This window comes from Phyllobates terribilis, unplaced genomic scaffold (assembly GCF_046119375.1).
Source record: "Phyllobates terribilis strain yellow unplaced genomic scaffold, ASM4611937v1 Scaffold_3__8_contigs__length_932513732, whole genome shotgun sequence".
Classification (NCBI taxonomy): Eukaryota; Metazoa; Chordata; class Amphibia; order Anura; family Dendrobatidae; genus Phyllobates; species Phyllobates terribilis.
Window position 1 is genome coordinate 241547421 of NW_027362763.1, and position 22256 is coordinate 241569676.

The 22256-nt window shown below is 45.1% G+C and overlaps 1 protein-coding gene across 3 annotated transcripts in view; it reads right to left on the bottom strand.

Moving 5' to 3' along the window:
* The window catches only part of PLS1 (plastin 1), a 202112-nt gene that overhangs the window by 86546 nt on the left and 93310 nt on the right, over positions 1–22256 (bottom strand). For 2 of the 3 annotated variants that reach the window (XM_073674681.1, XM_073674680.1), the window contains exon 2: positions 3684–3799. The exons of the other annotated variant lie outside the window; for it this stretch is intronic. In XM_073674681.1, coding sequence (XP_073530782.1) covers positions 3684–3753 — 70 coding nt within the window. In that variant the 5' untranslated portion in view covers positions 3754–3799. The remainder of the gene's footprint in view (positions 1–3683; positions 3800–22256) is intronic. 3 annotated transcript variants of the gene reach the window in all.

A 22256-nucleotide genomic window follows, 5' to 3' on the forward strand; every position in this document is an offset into this window, starting at 1 on the left:
AAGTCCCTGTTGGTAAACTAGAAAGGATGAGGCAAACATGATTTATAAACTACGGGGAAATTCATATTTTAAAATGTATAGAGCCTCCTGAATGCAAGATAAACTTTTTCTGTTAAATTTCCATCAAACTGTCAGTTTCCAGAAGATGTTCTGGGCGGAGGTGCTATAAATTAGTTTATTATGTGTTGCATTTATCCACCTTGGATACGAGTCCTGCCTTTATTTGGACACAAGCTTATTAGGAGGTTGCACCTAAAACATTGATGTGATGTCAACAGTTCCAAGGATCCACCCAGCCAGGTCTGGAATGTGAATTGTGGGATCCATTTATTACAGCGCGGTGCAATAACCTTCCATGGTATAGCATTTACTAGGATAAAGCTCTGAGGTCCGCAGTACATTTACTGTGCTCCATATGCAAGATACTCTACTGAGATCACACGTACAGCTCTGCACAAACTATAGATGTAAATCAGTCTTGTCAAAGTACGCCCTCTTTGAATTCTATAGTTTTACAAATCAGGAAATAATAAAAAAAAAAAAAAACACAGAACACCAGCAGATAACAGCTACACATGACAAAGTACATCGTGTTATCATTTATTTTACAAAAACTAGACCAAAAAGCAGAAGCAGCGTGTAAAAAATTAAGTACACCCTTATTGCTTCCATAGAAATTAAGTGGGTAAATAGCAGCCAGGTTCTGCTAATTAAATGCCCATGATTAATTGTACATCATCAATAGTGACCACCTCTGTAAAAGCAGAAGTTTCCTCAGGTTGCTGGTCTGCAGAACTCAAGAGTATGTTAACACAACGCCAAAGAGGAAAGACATCAGCCATGATCTTTCAGAAGTAATCATTGCTGACCATTCATCAGGGAAGGGTTATAGGCCATTTCCTGGACTTACACTGTATATAGTGGTGGTGCTCCTCCAAAATAATGCGTATTATTATTCTCTTGGTTAATTCTTAGCTACAGACTGAAAATGACACCATACAAAATATTTGCACATGGCGTTTATCCCCTAAACGACTAGAGTTTCCAAATTTTACACTTTTGTGAAGAGGGTGCTTTCACAATACATTCTTACAGCTGAAACTGTATGGTGGCACTTCACGTACCTGGTATCCAGCATAGGTATCAATCACTGCTTAGTGATGCTTTCATTTTTTGACTTGTCTGTTATGTTTTTACTATAGAGAGACTAACTATGTCATTTCCAAGGATGGTCCTAGTGGAATCATCATCTCTGTCGCTGAAGTCAGATCCGGCTTATGAACCATTCATATATCGCAGAGAGCAAAGTGGAAAACAAGGCCATAGAAATGGAACAGAGGATGGAATTTATTTAGGCTTTTGCACCAATTTTCTGTAGTCAAAATGTCCAAAATTTGTCTCAATGCACAAAAACATTCAGCTTTTTGCATTTTTACACTGCACGTGCCATTTATTAAAGGGAATTTGTCACCAGGTTTTTACCACCTAATCTGAGAGCAGCATGATGTAGAGACAGAGACCCTGTTTCCAGCGATGTGTCACTTACTGGACTGCTTTATATAGTTTTGATAAAATCACTGTTTTATCAGCAGAAGATTACAACTAGAAGACTAGTAAACCTGCTGGCAGGTAGTCCTCCATATTCATGAGCTCTGTATAACTAGCCCACACCACTGATTGGCAGATTTCTGCCCATGTATAGTGTACACAGTAAGCTGCCAATCAGTGGTGGGGGCGGGGTCATACAGAGTTCAGCATTTAGAGAACTGCTAGATTGCGGCAGATAAAACAGGGATTTTATCAAAACGACAGAAAGCAGCCCAGTAAGTGACATATTGCTGGAATCAGAGTCTTTGCCCCTACATTATACTTAAGAAGGGGTAGCAAAACCTGGTGACAGATTCCCTTTAAAGGTGTGTAGGAAAGTTGGTGTGGCTAGCAATGTAAATGGCTTTAAGGCCACGGCCCCCCTGTCTGTATTTATTCAGTATTCAGTCAGTATTTTTCTCAGGAGTGGGAGCCAAAACCAGATGAGGAACAGTCAGAGAAAAGGTATAATAGAAACAAGTCACCAATTCTGCATTTATCACCCAGTCCTGGTTTTGGCTCCCACTCCTGAAAAAAAATACTGACCAAATACTGATAGTGGGGCCGAGGCCTAAGCCAAATTTATGAACTTTGACTTTTTAAAAGTTGCAATTGTCTGAGTATTTTCCCTGTAGAGTTATTATGGCCTGCAATGGAATTTATTAAAAAACAACTCTAAATTCCTACATATGACAATAGAAAAAAGGAGAGGTGCAGTTTGGACTTTACAATTATTTAGATGCCCTAATATGAATCTCTACAACATAGTCCATATTATGGGTATGTGAACGACCTCTACAGCACAGTGGAAGCATCCAGTTTTTACCCTGAGGTGCCCTTAAAATACATAACGAAAGGACCTTTATTAGAAGTAGATCTACATTTGTCAAAACTCTGCAGTTTTGGTGCATTTATCGATGCCTTTTTTTTTTTTTTTTTTTTTTACTAAAACCAGGATTTGTTACAAAACAGTTTAGGATCCACTCTTACTTTTGGTAAGAATATAAAAGTAACAAATTCACCAGCCCTAGAGCTATTTTTTAGTTGTAATGCCCTCACAATCACACAGATGCAATTTCCCCAGAAATTGTTTTATTTCGTCTATCTATAAAGTCCTACTATTTGCATTTGTATAATGTAAACTATATGTTACTACAAAGCCATATAGCCAGAACCAGAAACTCAATTTGCAGACACTGTGTTTCGGAGTACTGCTCCTCGTCAGTGCAGTGTGTGAGTTCTGGTTTGGCTGGATGAGAGGCGTCAGACCGGTATCTAAGGGGTAACATTTCTCCTTGCGGAGAGCGACATGTTAAGCATGTCACGGTGAGGAGACTTTTAAAGTCGCAATGCTCCTCTGGGAAATATGCAAATTGTCATGCTTAACATGTCGCTCTCCGCAAGGAGAAATGTTACCCCTTACATACCGGTCTGACGCCTCTCACCCAGCCAAACCAGAACTCACACACTGCACTGACGAGGGTCAGTACCCTGAAACACAGTGTCTGCAAACTGAGTTTCTGGTTCCGACTTATATCCTAAGTCATGTGATAAGGCTCGTTAAAGGGTCACTATTGACTTTTAGGATTGCTACTTCCTATAGATGGCACGAGTGTTCTGGTCCTCTTTCTCTCTGAAAAGACAATTTTCATATTTCCCAGAGGAGCATTGTGGCTTTAAAAGTCTCCTCACCACGACGTACTTAACATGTCAATCGCCCAAGGAGAAATGTTACCCCTTGGATACCGGTCTGACTCCCCTCATCCAGCCAAACCAGAACTCACACTTTGCACTGACAAGGGGCAGTACCCCAAAACACAGTGTCTGCAAATTGAGTTTCTGGTCTTGGCTTTTATCCTAAGTCATGTGACAAGGCTCGTTAAAGGGTCACTATTGACTTTTAGGATTGCTACTTCCTGTAGGTGGCACTAAAGTTCTGGTCCTCTTCCTCTCTGAAGAGACAATTTGCAAAATGATGAAAACATACAATTTATATATGATTATTCAGTAAAAATTGTACCAACATACAACCCCAGCTGAGAATTCATGGTATACTTTGGATTTCTACCTTGTTAACAAAGACATATTGGACTTACCAACTTTTTCAAATGCTTCCTTGAGTTCTTCAAGTTCCTCTCTGGATATGGTGATTGTATTGTTAGCCATGTCCTATGTCAGTTGGATTGGGAGATCAATAGGTGATTTTGGGGACCTAACAATGGAGAATGGAGAAATAAGACTAACTAGACATCTTTACACCAGTGACTATCGATACTACACAATAACTATGGATGACCAGTTATGTAAAGAATGCTTAGTCCGGCTTTTAAACAATGACTGGGCAAGTAGGAAACAAAGCTTATACCCTATGACTGATAATAGGATCACATCAATCCACCATTAGTCTAAAGTACAAAGGCTAAAAAATGGAACCTTATAAAAAGTGCAACTAATAGCGTTCACATATATCTGTATGCGGAGATATCTAGCAAAGTAGTATGGTCATGGGGAAGGTATTTTTCTGGACTCGCTATCAGTAAATTCAAACACGGAAGTGCCCAGCGAATAAAGACAAAGCAGACTTAATATTTAGTATACTGATATTGTTAAAACTGCAATAAAATAAATGTATTCTACATCTTTTGAGATGTATATATACATTATAATAATGTAATAATGTACCATTGCAAACTTATAGTCATTAAAAACATTAGTTTAAACTTAATTTACTCCAAACCTACAGATGCGGATGCAGTTACTCTCAGTATCCCAGTAGTCACACCTAGGGGATGTGCACACATTGAGAATTTGCAGCAAATTTTTCTTCTGCAAAAACCAAAGTGATGGCAGGAAAAACACTGCTTAAAGGGGTTGTCCAGCCTTAAGCTACACGTACGCAGTCACCTTGTCTGACTGCAGACTTGTGAATCCTCACAGTGCGTGCACTGAAAGCTGTGAGGATGCTCTGATGCCGGGGCCATGAGCGGCGGGCACGTGAATGCAAGTATGTGATTGGCATACATGCGGTCACATGCAGACTAGACGAGTGCAGCTTCACTCAATGTAAGTGTAATGAGTGACGCCGGACACGTCTAGTCAGTATGTGGCCAGAAGTATGCAAATCACATACTTGTGGTCACATGACTGCCCGCTCCCGATGCCGGCAAATCTTCAAAGCGTGTGTGCTGTGAGGATTCACAAATCTGCAGTCACATAGAGTGACTGTAGTCTTGTACCTCAAGGCCAGACAACCCTTTTAAAAAATATGCGTTTTTTGCCATTCATTTAAATGGGTGAAAAATGCTACAAAAATGCTGAAAGAATTGACATTCTGTAAATTTTAAAAAACACTTTGATAGTTCAAATCAGAAAGGAAAGAAAAAGCAGCATGTGCATGACATGCACTTTTTTCTTACTAGGCATTTTTTAAAACCTGAAGCAGAAAAAAACTTCCTCTAAAACTCAGTGTGCATATACCCTTACTGATCCCCATACCAGCATGTCACATGGAGGTACTCTACACCCTATACCTAGCTGGTGACGATAGTGGTGACAACAGAGCCACAAGATAGAGTGTTCTGCCATAGTAGGCAAAAGATAAACTAAACCCACACGTAAAATGTAAAGATGCCACCAAACAATTCTAAGAGGTTACGTTGTTGGATTCCTCAAATGGTGACATTCCAGTGACGGTATCGGTCTGGCGATTGTCATCCTGTGCAAACTGTTAACTCAGCTCGAGGAATCCATTGACTGCTAGATATTTTGGACATTTCAGTGCATAAACGGAGGTATTTAAATAGGGGGACAACACCTTGGACTCTAATTTAACGCTATATCTTCTTCACAGGAATGAGGCTGTGCAGCAAACTGCAACTCGGCCACAATCAAGGGAATAGAGTCGGCTGTATTTCAAATAGCACTGAGTCCCCTGCAATATCACGATCAGAATTTGGACCCCACAGATCACAAGGTGAGAGCTAGTGTTGAGCATTCCGATACTGAAATATCGGGTATCGGCCGATATTCGCGGTATCGGAATTCCGATACTTAATTCCGATACTTTTGCAATATCGTATACCGGAATCGGAAGTTCCCATAATGCAATGAGCCATTTTCATTTTATTCAGCCAATGAGGATCCTAAGAAGTGTGGGCACATCCTGTTAAGCATGTAGGCATCTTAACTAATGGCATGGCTGTGATTGGCTGCTGAAATGATGTCATGATGCACTACAAAAGCCGCCGCCGCCATTTTGAGCTCACTCTGCTGTGAATTCAGTTAGGGATAGGATGCTGTTGTTCTGAGGGACAGTTTTAGCTACCTATTTGGTCTATTCTGCTTTACCCAAGCTACTTTATAAATCGCTGTGTCTTGCAGTGCTAGTGCACAGTTCTCTGTGCTGTTCACCGCTTTCTGCAAGGTCTGGTGTGTGAGTGCAGCTCACCCTGTAGTGTGTGCTTCAGCCACGTCTGGTTATAGTGCACTCAGTGTGTGTCACTGCCTCATACATTGTCCTTTTTTGCCAATTCATAATTTTTCCTGATATCTCCTATTAGTGTGGTGGTTCCATCCGTATGCAGCTAAATTTGTTCGAAACACACTACATAGGAGTAGATAGAGAAATTTTTTTGGTCTTGCAGCGCTAGTGCACAGTGCTCTGCATCTGTACTGTTCACCGCTGTCTGCAAGGTCTGGTGTGTGAGTGCAGCTCACCCTGTAGTGTGTGCTTCAACCACGTCTGGTTGTAGTGCACTCAGTGTGTGTCACTGCCTCATACATTGTCCTTTTTTGCCAATTCATAATTTTTCCTGATTTCTCCTATTAGTGTAGTGGTTCCATCCGTATTCAGCTAAATTGGTTCCAAACACACTATATAGGAGTAGATAGAGAAATTTTTTTGGTCTTGCAGCGCTAGTGCACAGTGCTCTGCATCTGTACTGTTCACCGCTGTCTGCAAGGTCTGGTGTGTGAGTGCAGCTCCTGCTGTAGTGTGTGCTTCAGCCACGTCTGGTTGTAGTGCACTCAGTGTGTGTCACTGCCTCATACATTGTCCTTTTTTGCCAATTCATAATTTTTCCTGATTTCTCCTATTAGTGTGGTGGTTCCATCCGTATTCAGCTAAATTGGTTCCAAACACACTATATAGGAGTAGATAGAGAAATTTTTTTGGTCTTGCAGATCTAGTGCACAGTGCTCTGCATCTGTACTGTTCACCGCTGTCTGCAAGGTCTGGTGTGTGAGTGCAGCTCACCCTGTAGTGTGTGCTTCAACCACGTCTGGTTGTAGTGCACTTAGTGTGTGTCACTGCCTCATACATTGTCCTTTTTTGCCAATTCATAATTTTCCTGATTTCTCCTATTAGTGTGGTGGTTCCATCCATATTGAGCTAAATTGGTTCCAAACACACTATATAGGAGTAGTTAGAGGAGCCTTTCTGCAGCATTGGGCCCTGCAGCCCCAGCCAGATTAGTATTAGCCTATTTTTTGCAGCCTCATCTATTGCATTGTAGGTTACCTTCCTACATTGTAATAGCTACAAAAAGTTTGTGATACTATCGTTATTACATCTTTAGGCACATCCAGTGTCTTTTTGTGACAAAAAAACCTAAATAAAGTTCACCAAACACTCCACTTTACAGTTGTGTAGGCCACATTAGCTCATATTAAAGTCTAGTCCACACTTTATAAAATTAGTGTTTCTTATACCTGTTAGCAGCTGTTCAGGAATAAGCACACTAAGCCCTTAGTACTTTTCTGCCTATCTTTATCAGTCTACCAAGATGAAGAAGGCAGGGAGTAAGGCATGTGGTCGTGGGCGTGGGCGTGGAGTTTCTGCAGGGAGAGGACGTGAGGATTCTGTGCCTGCAGGGAGAGGACGTGGGGATTCTGTGCCTGCTGCGGGCACCAGTGACTCAGCATCCCCCAGTTTTACCAGAGAACAGTCCTTTATGCGCAGCTTTGTAGGAGCTAGCCGTACCCCACTGCTGCGGGAGGACCAAATTGAAGCCGTTGTCGGATGGATGGCAGCTAACGCATCGACTTCAATTAGTTCCAGATCCTCTCAGGTCCTGAGCACTGAAGAGCACCCATCTGTCTCTTCACCACCTGCCAAATTGCCCAGGCAGTCAGAGAGCCCTGGACAGGAGCCATCTCTACTTCTGTTCTCTGAATCTCTTGGTTTGGAAAGAGGGGGCCAGCCAAGCAGAATTCGAGAATTTGAAGAAGAGGTAGTATGCAGTGATGCGCAACCGTTTTGTCTCTCTGAATCTGAAGAGGCGGGTGGGCCAGTGCCTATGGTCAGCAGCACACCTCAGTACGCATCTGATGATGAGACTCAGGTGCCACTTTCTGGTGCGTACTGTGCTGTCAAGACTACCCAGGAGAAGCAGTTGTTTGAAGAGGGTGGTGTAGATGATGAGGTCCTTGACCCATCATGGCGTGAGGGACAGGAAGGTGGTGGGAGCAGCTCTGAGGAAGAGATTCCCCGAACAGCCCAAACAGGAGGGAGAGGGAGGGGGCAGACTTGGTTGCCTGTAGCCTCCACTTCGGCACCCATTAGGAGCATGGCTCTTCCAAAATCCAAAGCGGGCGCTCCCAAGACTTGCAGTGCCTGGTCCTTTTTTGACACAGTTGCAGATGACATTTGCTTTGTCAAATGCAAGCTGTGTAATCAGAAGGTGAAAAGAGGGAAAAGTGTCAGCAACCTCAATACCACAAATATGTGGAAACATGTGCGGACCAAGCACGTGGTGGAGTTACAAAAACACACTAAAGACCTAGGCCAACCTACAGCGCCACCTACCACCTCTTCAGCTCGTGTTGTAGCCTCTTCCTCCAGCTCACACACAGCTGGTTCGGCTTCCTCACAGGATCGCCATGGAAGAATCTCTGGCACTGTTGTACAGAGACACAGTGTAATTCCACCCACAGCACCACTTTCCCAGTCATCCTCACACTCCCAGGCCAGTCTACAGCCATCGTTAGCACAGGCATGGGAGAAAAGGCGCCCATACTCGGCAAACCACCCCCGAGCACAGGCTCTGAATGCTGGCATTGCTAAACTACTGGCCCTTGAAATGCTATCATTCAGGCTGGTGGAGACTGACACATTCCGTAACTTTATGGCATTGGCAGTCCCACAATACAACGTGCCCAGCCGATTTTATTTCAGCAGGCAAGCTGTCCCTGTCCTGCAACATCATGTGGAGGGAAAAATTAAACATGCGCTACAAAACGCCGTCAGTAGCAAGGTCCACCTGACCACCGATGCGTGGACCAGTAAGCATGGACAGGGACGATACCTTTCCCTCACTGCCCATTGGGTAAATGTTGTGGAGCCGGGTACAGATCTTGAGAGTGGCGCTGTACATGTTCTGCCAACTCCAAGGATTGCAGGAATCCAGTCTGTACACATTGACTCCTCCTCATACTCCAGTTCCTCTGAATCAGCGCTGCAGGAGCCGTCACGGTCTACCTCCACATCGACCCGTGAACGGTTACCTGTTATGGTGACCAATATGAGCACAGCCGTGGCCAAACGTCAACAGGCCGTATTAAAATTAATTTCTTTGGGGAATCGAAGCCACACAGCGCAGGAGCTCTGGAATGCCATCAAGCAGCAGAGCGACGTGTGGTTTGTGCCAGCGAATCTCCAGCCAGGCATGGTAGTGTGTGACAATGGCCGAAATCTGGTGGCAGCTCTGGGCCTAGGCAACCTCACTCACATCCCATGTCTGGCACATGTGCTCAACTTGGTCGTGCAGAGTTTTTTGAGGGACTATCCGGATCTTGATGCACTGCTTCACAAGGTCCGCATAGAGTGCGCTCACTTGCGGCGTTCCAGCAATGCAAGATCACGCATTGCAGCTCTGCAGCGCCGATTACGTCTTCCGGAACATCGCATCATATGTGACCTACCCACCAGGTGGAATTCAACGTTACATATGTTGGAGAGGTTGTGTGAGCAGCAGGCAGCAGTAATGGAGTACCAGCTGCAGCAGGCGCAAACAAGTCGCAGTGCACGCCGTTCACACTTCACCACCACTGAGTGGGCCTCTATGAAGGACATTTGCCACGTTTTGCGTGCCTTCGATTATTCCACGCGGATGGCGAGTGCAGATGATGCACTAGTCAGCATGACTATCCCCCTTATCTGCCTGCTTGAAAAAACACTGCAAGCACTAAGGGACGAGGTTTTGGAAGAGGTGGAGGATGAGGAGTCACAAATGACATCTGCTTCTCTACAGTCTGCGCAACGTGGTTCCTCACAAAGGCCTAGGCAGGGGACACTTTGTGAGGAGGATGAGGAGGAGTCAATGGATGAGGAAGACATCTGTCCAGAGGAGGGAGGTACACAATGCTCTAGTAGTCAGTATCTAGAGCGAGGGTGGGGTGATGCAGAGCGGGCAGAGATCACGCCTCAAGCAGGGGACAGCGTTTCTTGGCCAGTTGGCAGTCTGCAGCACATGGTTGATTTCATGCTGCAGTGCCTGAGAAACGACCGCCGCATCGCCCACATTCTCAACACGGCTGATTATTGGGTGTCCACCCTCCTAGATCCTCGCTACCGGGACAACTTACAAAGCCTCATAACACCGTTGAACCGGGAGCGAAAATGCGGGAGTACCAAGACGCACTGGTGCATTCCATCATGTTCTCCATTCCAACCGAGAGCAGTGCTGCTAGTGCTTTACAAAGCAGCTCAGTGCGTCGAGGCAGTGGAGGAAGCTCTGCACAAAGAGGGAGCAGAAGCAGCGCCTCAGCACAAGGCAAGACCAGTATGGCCGAAATGTGGCAAAGTTTTGTGTCCCCGCCACCACAAATGTCTACACCATCACAGACGGCTCCAGTCAGCAGGAGGCAATGTTTCCGTCAGATGGTGACAGACTACATGTCTTGCCCTCTTAGTGTACTCCCAGACGGCTCTTCTCCCTTCAAGTTTTGGGTCTGTAAGCTAGATACATGGCCAGAGCTAAGTCAGTATGCATTGGAGGTGCTAGCTTGCCCTGCTGCTAGTGTATTATCGGAACGCGTCTTTAGTGCCGCAGGTGGTGTACTAACAGACCGTCGCATGCGACTATCCTCCAATAACGTTGACCGGCTTACTTTTCTCAAAATGAACAAGGCCTGGATCTCTCATGAATTTGCCAGTCCTCTTCCAGAATAAATAATTGTTGGCAAAAGTATCCAGGTCTCCTGTTGTGTTCATGTTTCTACCACCTGAACTGTAATCCCTGAGCTCCAACACCGCCAGTTGGCGCTGGAAAGTGCCGTCTGCACAGTCAACACTTGCTGCCGTGTCATTGGGGTTCAGTAACGTCAGCTGTTCCCCGGCTGTGCGGACGGCAATTTCTCCTGCTCTGTCCACATTCTCACTACTACAGATTTTAAAGTTGCTCCAATTACACCTCTGGCTCCTCTGTTTTCAGTATTATCCCTGAGCTCCAACACCGCCAGTTGACGCTCGGAAGTGCCGTCTGCACAGTCAACACTTGCTGCCGTGTTATTGGGTTTCAGTAACGTCAGCTGTTCCCCTGCTGTGCGGACGGCAATTTCTCCTGCTCTGTCCACATTCTCACTACTACTGATTTTAAAGTTGCTCCAATTACACCTCTGGCTCCTCTGTTTTCAGCATTATCCCTGAGCTCCAACACCGCCAGTTGGCGCTCGGAAGTGCCGTCTGCACAGTCAACACTTGCTGCCGTGTTATTGGGGTTCAGTAACGTCAGCTGTTCCCCTGCTGTGCGGACGACACTTTCTCCTGCTCTGTCCACATCCACTGTACTACTGATTTAAAACCTCCTCCAAATACACCTCTGGCTCCTCTGTTTTCAGTATTATCCCTGAGCTCCAACACCGCCAGTTGGCGCTCGGAAGTGCCGTCTGCACAGTCAACACTTGCTGCCATGTTATTGGGGTTCAGTAACGTCAGCTGTTCCCCTGCTGTGCGGACGGCAATTTCTCCTGCTCTGTCCACATTCTCACTACTACAGATTTTAAAGTTGCTCCAATTACACCTCTGGCTCCTCTGTTTTCAGTATTATCCCTGAGCTCCAACACCGCCAGTTGGCGCTCAGAAGTGCCGTCTGCACAGTCAACACTTGCTGCCGTGTCATTGGGGTTCAGTAACGTCAGCTGTTCCCCTGCTGTGCGGACGGCAATTTCTCCTGCTCTGTCCACATTCTCACTACTACAGATTTTAGAGTTGCTCCAATTACACCTCTGGCTCCTCTGTTTTCAGTATTATCCCTGAGCTCCAACACCGCCAGTTGGCGCTCGGAAGTGCCGTCTGCACAGTCAACACTTGCTGCCATGTCATTGGGGTTCAGTAACGTCAGCTGTTCCCCTGCTGTGCGGACGGCAATTTCTCCTGCTCTATCCACATTCTCACTACTACAGATTTTAAAGTTGCTCTAATTACACCTCTGGCTCCTCTGTTTTCAGTATTATCCCTGAGCTCCAACACCGCCAGTTGGCGCTCGGAAGTGCCATCTGCACAGTCAACACTTGCTGCCGTGTCATTGGGGTTCAGTAACGTCAGCTGTTCCCCTGCTGTGCGGACGGCAATTTCTCCTGCTCTGTCCACATCCACTGTACTACTGATTTAAAACCTCCTCCAAATACACCTCTGGCTCCTCTGTTTTTAGTATTTACCCTGGGCTCCAATACCGCTAGTTGCTGCTCAGAAGTGCCGTCTGCACAGTCAACGCTTGCTCCAGTGTTATTGGGGTTCAGTAACGTCAGCTGTTCCCCTGCTGTGTGTGAGGCAAATTCTCCTGCTTTGTCCACATCCACTGTACTACTGATTTAAAACTTGCTCCAATTACACCTCTGGCTCCACTCTGTTTTTAGTATTTTCCCTGGGTTCCAGCACCGCCAGCTGGTTCTCGGTAGTTCCATTTGCTCTTGTACCTTCTACTACCCATCCGGGTTCCAGTACCGTCAGCTGGTTCTCGGCAGTGGCTTTGGATTAGGTGCCTCCTTCTCGGTATCCAAGTTCCACCAACGTCTGCTGGTTCTTGGTAGTGCTTTCTGGCACAGGTACCTCCTGCTTAGTAACCGAGTTCCAGTACCGTCAGCTGGTCTTCGGCAGTTCCATTGGCTCTTGTACCTTCTGCTACCCATCCGGGTTCCAGTACCGTCAGCTGGTCCTCGGTAGTTCAATTTGCTCTTGTACCTTCTACTACCCATCCGGGTTCCAGTACCGTCAGCTGATTCTCGGCAGTGACTTTGGCACGGGTACTCCCTCCTGCCCAGCCTGGTTCCAGCACGCCAGCTGTTTCCGGGTAGTGTCAACGTCACTTTGCCTCCAATGCGTTGTCCTGTCGTGTTGCGGTCGGGTTAGCCGACTCTATGGTGCCTGCAATTTAGGTGACTCCTATGTGGGCTGCGGGATCTGGCAATGAAGGCTGGTTCCATAGTGCCAATAGGACAAGCACCCCCTGTAGGACTGTGGGTTTTGGTAACTGCGGCCGGCTCGCGGCCTTGAACTTTTTTTTACATGGGTACCTTCTGCTACCCATCCGGGTTCCAGTACCGTCAGCTGGTTCTCGGCAGTGCCTTTGGATTAGGTGCCTCCTTCTCGGTATCCAAGTTCCACCAACGTCTGCTGGTCCTTGGTAGTGCTTTCTGGCACAGGTACCTCCTGCTTAGTAACCGAGTTCCAGTACCGTCAGCTGGTCTTCGTCAGTTCCATTGGCTCTTGTACCTTCTACTACCCATTCGGGTTCCAGTACCGTCAGCTGGTTCTCGGCAGTGTCTTTGGCACGGGTACTCCCTCCTGCCCAGCCTGGTTCCAGCACGCCAGCTGTTTCCGGGTAGTGTCAACGTCACTTTGCCTCCAATGCGTTGTCCTGTCGTGTTGCGGTCGGGTTAGCCGACTCTATGGTACCTGCAGTTTAGGTGACTCCTATGTGGGCTGCGGGATCAGGCAATGAAGGCTGGTTCCATAGTGCCAATAGGACAAGCACCCCCTGTAGGACTGTGGGTTTTGGTAACTGCGGCCGGCTCGCGGCCTTGAACTTTTTTTTACATGGGTACCTTCGGCTACCCATCCGGGTTCCAGTACCGTCAGCTGGTTCTCGGCAGTGCCTTTGGATTAGGTGCCTCCTTCTCGGTATCCAAGTTCCACCAACGTCTGCTGGTCCTTGGTAGTGCTTTCTGGCACAGGTACCTCCTGCTTAGTAACCGAGTTCCAGTACCGTCAGCTGGTCTTCGGCAGTTCCATTGGCTCTTGTACCTTCTGCTACCCATCCGGGTTCCAGTACCGTCAGCTGGTTCTCGGTAGTTCCTCAGCTTTCTTGTACCTTCTGCTACATTTCCAAGTTCAAGCTTTTTGAAATGGTTCTTGGTAATCACTCTGGATCTCCCTGACGAGGACCCTGAAGACGAGGACCCTGAAGACCAACCCTAAGAAGACGAGGACCCCGAAGACAACGACCCTGAAGATGAGAACCCTGAAGACCACCCCGAAGAAGACGAGGACCCTGAAGACCACCCCGAAGAAAACGAGGACCCTGAAGACCACCCCGAAGAAGACGAGGACCCTGAAGACCACCCCGAAGAAGACGAGGACCCCGAAGACGAGGACCCAGAAGACCAACCCGAAGAAGACGAGGACCCCGAAGACGACGACCCCCGAAGACGACGACCCTGAAGACCACCCCGAAGAAGACCAAGAAGATGACCCTGAAGAAGTTGACCAAGAGGACAAAGAAGAGAAGACAAGCACCAAGATACAGAAGAACAAGAGACAGAAAACCAAGAAGCAGAAATACAAGAAGCTGCAGAACAAAAAGCGGAAGAACATTAAGCATAAGACTAAAAATCAGAGCAAAAGATAATATCTAAATTATAAGCAGAAGATGACTAAGCAGTGTATGGGGGTGAGTCCGTTCCTCCTCGTGGTGCCCCTGGAAAAGACCTGCTGCTGCAGGCCAAACTGAACGCGGACAAATCCTGTTGTAAATCTTTTGTGACGGGCAGAACGAAAGGTGTAATGTCCAACCTTTTATAGATAACAACTACAGGAATGCCTGTCACAAATAAGAATATGATGAAGAAGAAGAATATGAAGAAGATGAAGAAGTAGAATATGAAGAATGTAAAAAAAAAGAATAATACGAAGAAGGTGAAGAAGAAGAAGATGAAGAAGGTGAAGAAGAAGAGGATGAAAAAGATGCTGAGGATGATGAAGGAGAAAGTGTGGGAGAAGTAAAAAAGAAGGTGAAGAGCATGGAAGTAGTGAAACATAAATATCTGACAAAATATAAAAATACTTAACATAGTCAATATTTCCGTAACTCAGAACGTCTTAAAAAAAATATTAATTCCTGCTCTTCCATTTGATTGGGCTAAACCTCTATGCCTTTATTGTCTCCCCCACCTCCCCCAATACATTCTACATTATTCTTAGTTGTTTTCCTTCATGTAGACTTAACCTACAAGGAAAGAAAGGGTTTATTTTCATTCCGATATTTCTGTCCCATTGACTTGCATTGGTTTCCGGTATCGGAATCGGCGATATCCGATACTTTTTCGGTATCGGTCCGATCCAATCCGATCCGATATTTCCCGATATCGGAAGGTATCGCTCAACACTAGTGACAGCATATTCCAGATATATCAAGAAAAATACAAATGCAGTGGGTACCACCTATATATGGATGGAGTGCTTGCCCAACTACATATAAAACATACACACTCAAAAAAGGTTAAAAGTCATGTACAAAAGATCGGTTGCACTTCCAAAATGTTAACAATCTGAAACTTCATTGCATGGAAAACACAAAGGCCTAGACAACACAAATAAAAACAATGACCCCTGAGGAAGCCACATCCAGAGGTGGTATGGGTGGGGCCCTCATTCCCATATGATGCTATTTCTGTGGTTTGATTCACCTGGGTAACTACGCACATGGCACTTTATTGCACAGTGCCACTGCTTACTACTTATATTACTAATATTGGATTATGTCTTATTATCTGTACATGTGCATTGCACCTCTCTTTATTATTGAACATTACTTGATATCACTTTAACCCCTTCAGGACCCAGCCTATTTTGACCCTAAAGACCTTGGCATTTTTGTCAATTCTGACCAGTGTCACTTTACGAAGTAAAAACTCTGGAACACTTCAATGGATCCTAGCGATTCTGAGATTGTTTTTTCGTGACATATTGGGCTTCATGTTAGTATTAAATTTAGGTCGATAATATTTGCGTTTATTTGTGAAAAAATCAAAAATATGGGAAAAAAATTGAAAATTTTGCAATTTTCAAATTTTGAATTTTTATTCTACTAAACCAGAGAGTGATGTGACACAAAATAGTTAATAAATAACATTTCCCACATGTCCACTTTACATCAGCACAATTTTGAAAAAAAAAAAAATTTTGGTAGGAAGTTTGAAGGGTTCAAAGTTCATCAGCAATTTATCTTTTTTCCAGCAAAATTTACAAAACCATTTTTTTAGTGACCACATCACATTTGAAGTCCCTTTGAGGGGTCTTTATGACAGAATACACCCAAAAGTGACACCATTCCAAAAACTGCACCCCTCAAGCTACTCAAAACTACATTCAAGAAGATTATTAACCCTTCAGGTTCATCACAGGAACTAAAGCCACATGGCAGAAAAAAATGAACATTTTTATTTTTCTAACAAAAATTTTCTTTTAGCCTAAATTTTTTAATTTTCACATGGGTAACAGGATAAAATGCATCCTAAAATTTGTTGGTCAATTTCTCCTGAGTACACTGATACCTCATATGTGGTCATAAACCACTGTTTGGGCACACGGCAGGGCTCAGAAGGGAAGGAGCGCCATTTTACTTTTTGAATGGAAAATTAGCTCCAAAAGTCAAATTGCGCTCCTTCTCTTCTGAACCCTGCCATGCGCCCAAACAGTGGTTTATGACCACATATGAGGTATCAGTGTACTCAGGAGAAATTGACCAACACATTTTAGGATGCATTTTATCCTGTTACCCATGTGAAAATTAAAAAATTTAGGCTAAAAGAAAATTTTTGTGAAAAAAAAAGTACTTTTTTGTTTTCACAGATCATTTTGTGAAGCACCTGGGGGTTCAAAGTGCTCACTATGCATCTAGATAGGTGCCTTGGGGGGTCTAGTTTCCAAAATGGGGTCACTTGTGGGGGAGCTCCACTTTTTAGGCACATTAGGGGCTCTCCAAACGCAACATGGTGTCCGCTAACAATTTGAGCCGATTTTCCATTCAATTTGTTTGCGGACACCATGTCGCGTTTGGAGAGCCGCTGTGTGCCCAAATATTGGAGCTCACCTACAAGTGACCCCATTTTGGAAACTAGACCCCCCAAGGCACCTATCTAGATGCATAGTGAGCACTTGGAACCCCAAGATCCTTCACAAATTAATCCGTAAAAATCAAAAAAGTGTTTTTTTTTCCACTTTTTCATTTTTATGAATCAATTTGTGAAGCACCTGGGGGTTCCAAGTGCTCACTATGCATCTAGATAGGTGCCTTGGGGACTCTAGTTTCCAAAATGGGGTCACTTGTGGGGGAGCTCCAATGTTTGGGCACACAGCGGCTCTCCAAAAGCAACATGGTGTCCGCTACAAATTGTCGACTCAAATTGTTAGAAGACACCATGTTGTGTTTGGAGAGCCGCTGTGTGCCCAAACATTGGAGCTCCCCCACAAGTGACCCCATTTTGGAAACTAGACCCCCCAAGGCACCTACCTAGATGCATAGTGAGCACTTGGAACCCCCAGGTCCTTCACAAATTAATCTGTAAAAATAAAAAAGTGTTTTTTTTTCCACTTTTTCATTTTTATGAATCAATTTGTGAAGCACCTGGGGGTTCCAAGTGCTCACTATGCATCTAGATAGGTGCCTTGGGGGGTCTAGTTTCCAAAATGGGGTCACTTGTGGGGGAGCTCCAATGTTTGGGCACACAGTGGCTCTCCAAATGCAACATGGTGTCCGCTAACAAATTGTCGGCTCAAATTGTTAGAAGACACCATGTTGCGTTTGGAGAGCCGCTGTGTGCCCAAACATTGGAGCTCCCCCACAAGTGACCCCATTTTGGAAACTAGACCCCCCAAGGCACCTATCTAGATGCATAGTGAGCACTTGGGACCCCCAGGTCCTTAGCAAATTAATCCGTAAAAATAAAAAAGTGTTTTTTTTTTCACTTTTTCATTTTTATAAATCAATTTGTGAAGCACCTGGGGGTTCCAAATGCTCACTATGCATCTATATAGGTGCCTTGGGGGGTCTAGTTTCCAAAATGGGGTCACTTGTTGGGGAGCTCCAATGTTTGGGCACACAGGGACTCTCCAAACGCAACATGGTTCCAATTTGTTAGCGGACACCATTGTGTAGTGCATGTCAGGTTGGTGTGCGGTGTGGTATATTGTAGTGCATACACCACACACACACACAATCTCATACACTACAACACACACACACCAACCTGACATAGCCTCCTCAGCTGAGTACGTCCTAGACTGGGATGAACGGGACGGGCGGGACATTTTGTGTGCTTTGTGCGTGTGTAAAAAAAAAAAAAAAAATCAAAACTTTATTATAGTGTGAGTGTACGTGTGTGTGCTTGGTGTAACCTTCTGCAGTCACGTGTGGGGGCGGTCAGGCGTAGGGGCCGGTCAGGCGTAGGGGGCAGTCAGGCGTAGGGGCAGTCAGGCGTAGGGGGCAGTCAGGCGTAAGGGGCGGTCAGGCGTAGGGGCCGGTCAGGCGTAGGGGGCGGTCAGGCGTAGGGGGCGGTCAGGAGTAGGGGGCGGTCAGGAGTAGGGGGCGGTCAGACGTATGGGGCGGTCAGACGTAGGAGAGAGCTGAGGAGATGGAGCAGCCAGCAGCAGCAGCAAGGGGGGTGATCACTGGGGCAGGAGCCGGCAGCAGCAAGGGGGGGTAGGAGGTCGGCAGCATCGGGGGGTGATTACTGGGGCAGACAGGGGAGCAGGAGCCGGCAGGAGCAGGGGGGTGATTACTGGGTTTGCGGGGGGGGTGATTATTGGGAGGTGGGGGGTGATATCACTGGGACTGGGGGATGGTGGGCTTGATCACAGGAGCAGGGCATTTACACTGAGCCTGCTGCTGCTGTGATCACAGTCCACCGGCTGTCAGAAGGAGAGCAGCAGCCGGTGGATGAAGACGCGGGAGAGGGAGCAGAGGGAGCGGAGGTCGGGGTGCAGGTATGAAAGTGGAGGGGGGGTGGAGAGGGGGGCGGGGTGGGTCGCGGGGGGGGGTGGAGTGGGAATACTACCTGCTGATCAGCGGCGGCGGCGGCAGACGCGATCCACAGGGTCCACAGCAGGGGGTCTGCAGCAGGGGGTCCGCAGCAGGGGGTCCGCAGCAGGGGGTCCGCAGCAGGGGGTCCGCAGCAGACGATCCAGGGTTGGGAATTCTGGGAGGTTTCAGCCATCCCTCCATATCTGATTGGGGCTAGTATCCATGTGACGCAAGCCCCCCAATCAGATCTGGGGGGAGGGGGGGGCAGAGGTGACACTCCCCCCAGCCAATGGCTGATGCTGTAAGCATCAGGCAATGCCCAGATTTAAATATTACACCAATTTTCATTGGTGAAATATTTAATTCATACCGATTGGCAGTTTCACTAAAAGTGAAAATGAAACAGCCAATCGGAGGGGTCCCAGGCACGGGGGGGTTAATCCACCCCCCGGGGGGTCGACTTCAGGATGTCCAGTTGCAGTAGCAACTGTGACACCTGAGCGACCCCGCTCGCAGGCGCTGCAGGGGCTCTTTCCCTCCATGTCACAGACGGTGTGACACAGGTCGGGAAGGAACTGTTTTCCATGTCACAAACGGTGTGACACGGGTCGGGAAGGGGTTAAGGTAGTGTCTTTTTATATCTATTTCAGATATCCATTAAACTTACATGGCGCTATTGGATACCATACTGGTCATATGGGTTGCATCCAAGTGTCAAATTTTGTGCTAGGAAACAGACCCTGGTGGAATGTACGCATTTATAAACTTTTTTTGTTTGTTTTGTCTATGCTTTTTCGTTTGTTAAAATATAGAAAGTGCATCTAATTTTTGAACTTGTCTTTCCTCCTTTTTGAATTATAACCCAGTTAAATGCCACCACTTTACAACATGGGAATGCCACCTTAAGGCAGAGATTATTGGTGGTTTATAGCCTTCTTTAATTAGGGCTGCTTTGTGTAGTAATAACTACATTATATAAAAATCTATGGCCTCATTCAGACAATCCAATTAAGTCAAACTTTTTACTCTGGTTTATGTAAAGCCATTGCAAAAAACAGGATTTAAAAATAAAATGTGAAAAAATCCTTCCATGTTTGCTTTGCAGGATGGTTTTAACATCTGCCAGATACAGAACTTGTATACCAGGGTTTAATATCCGTATGAAACACCTTATTTTCAATAACTAAACGATACCCCTTAGGAATCACAGTTACGCTCAGGCTTGCGCCATCAACTAGAACTTTTTGTTATTACTAAAACATTGATCAACCCTTCTTGATCACCTCTTCATACTACCAAGGAGTTCCATGTAGTTTTCAACACATAAAGCATTGATCAAGCCACAGTGATAGAGTATACAGGAATGGTGCATGCCAGATAGCAACATGATTGATAAGGGACGTGCAGAAATATATTTATGAAAAAAGATGAACAGAATGTAATTTACTCAGCCTTGAGACAAGGCAAATATGTAGGGCATATGATGAAGATATATACACTATCTAAATTGGCCCATAGATGAAAACACAGTGTAAAGGTCCGTGTACACTAACCAACTGGAGGCACTAAGTGACCGCTGATCAGCTACTTGTTTCCTGATTTTTAGTTGTTTAATAGCCTGCTTACACAGGCAGACAGTGCTTCAGATGCATACTGAATGATCTGTAAAAGATCGTTAAGTGCACACAGGCTGCCATTGTTCTTGGCATCACAGGTGCTGTTTAAACAGGTCAATGCGCTGCCAAGGACAATGATCTTTTAGGCAAATCAAAATTTTGCTAAATTCTAGAGACTAAATCCCTTCCAAAGTTACGTATATGTACATGATTGCAGAGTTGACTATGTGTGGAGTAGGCTCATGAGCTGATCTCCCTCCACACATGGTTGATGCCAGCTGCTACATAGCTGTCATCTGTGATCAATAGCAGTGATCAGAGCTGAGTTCTGATTGCTGCTGTTAACCATTTAAATAGTGTGATTGGCGATACTCGCATGCACCAGATCCATACGACACTGATTGCTGCCTTCCTTGTGCTCTGTAGAAGCTCAGTCACTGTGGAACTGTGGTATAGCAGTATATCATATAAGCAATCGAACAATTGTAGGTTCAAGTTCCAGAAAGGGCCTAAATATTTTTTAAAAATAACAAGGAAATTAAATAAATAAAATAAAAATTCAAATCACCCCTCTTTAACCCCCATTAAAAATAATAATAATAAAAAACAAAACAAAAAAAACCAACAATGTATTTTGTATTGCTGCGTCCATAAAAGTCCGGTTGTAAAGAGAAAAAACTCAAAACACCAGAATTACAATTTTTGTTCACAACACGTAATTAAATAAAAAGTGATCAAAACGTAAATGTTCCGGTTTAGTTTGTCTAGACTGAGACTGCAGGTAAAGCAAAAGTCTTTCCCTCATTGCCAGACTGAGAAAATACCAAAAACCCATACCTTTTCCAAAACTTTTAAGTAAGAAAATGACTTTATGAAAGTCATACCAGTATAGGCGTTGCAAGTACTGAAGTCAGTTTTCTGCAGTCATGTAAACCACTAGTTAGATATTTTGATATCACAATAGTTTGCATGAAATGAAACATTCGGCTCATCTGTACAATCTTGACAAAATAGTTCCAACTTTTAACAAAAATACTATCTGATCCGGATTCTGTCCTCAGTTACAGGTATCATTAGCTATTTTAGAACTGCAGACGATTTGCCCTATGTCAATTTTCCTGATAGTAAAAACGATGACTACATTTTCCAAATCCTGTTGCAAGTGTAAATAATGTCATTTCCCTGCAGGAACAGTTTATTACATAAGGGTCGCTCATATCTGCACAACAAATAAATGCATGGATAAGCATGTTGTATGTGTTCAAAGTCTGAATTCCGGGTAGCAACACTGTCAAATTATCAACTTTATTTCTTATCACATTGCAGTCTCTGTTGGTTGATACATGGAGCCGTATACTGCCTTGTATTCTCCACTAAAAGCAGCAAACCAGAGCTTTAGTAGAGGGTATATTGTGCATTATCTGGCATCCCAAACAGCTTGATGTCATTTTTTACGTAGACTTGGCATAAAAATGCCAAACCATACACTCACAAGGTTTAACGCAAATACGATCCAAGCTTCGAAAAGTCATTAACTGCCAAATCCTCCACTGTAAGTGTGTTCATGTAAGGCCACTTTCACACGTTCAGTATTTGGTCAGTATTTTACATCAGTATTTGTAGCCAAAACCAGGGGTGGAACAATCAGAGGAAAAGTATAATAGAAACACGTCACCACTTCTGTATTTATCACCCACTCCTGGTTTTGACTTACAAACACTGATGTAAAATACTGACCAAATACTGAATATGTGAACATGGACTAACTCAAAGTAAGGGAACAAAGCTTTCCATAAGGGTAAATATAAAACGCAGT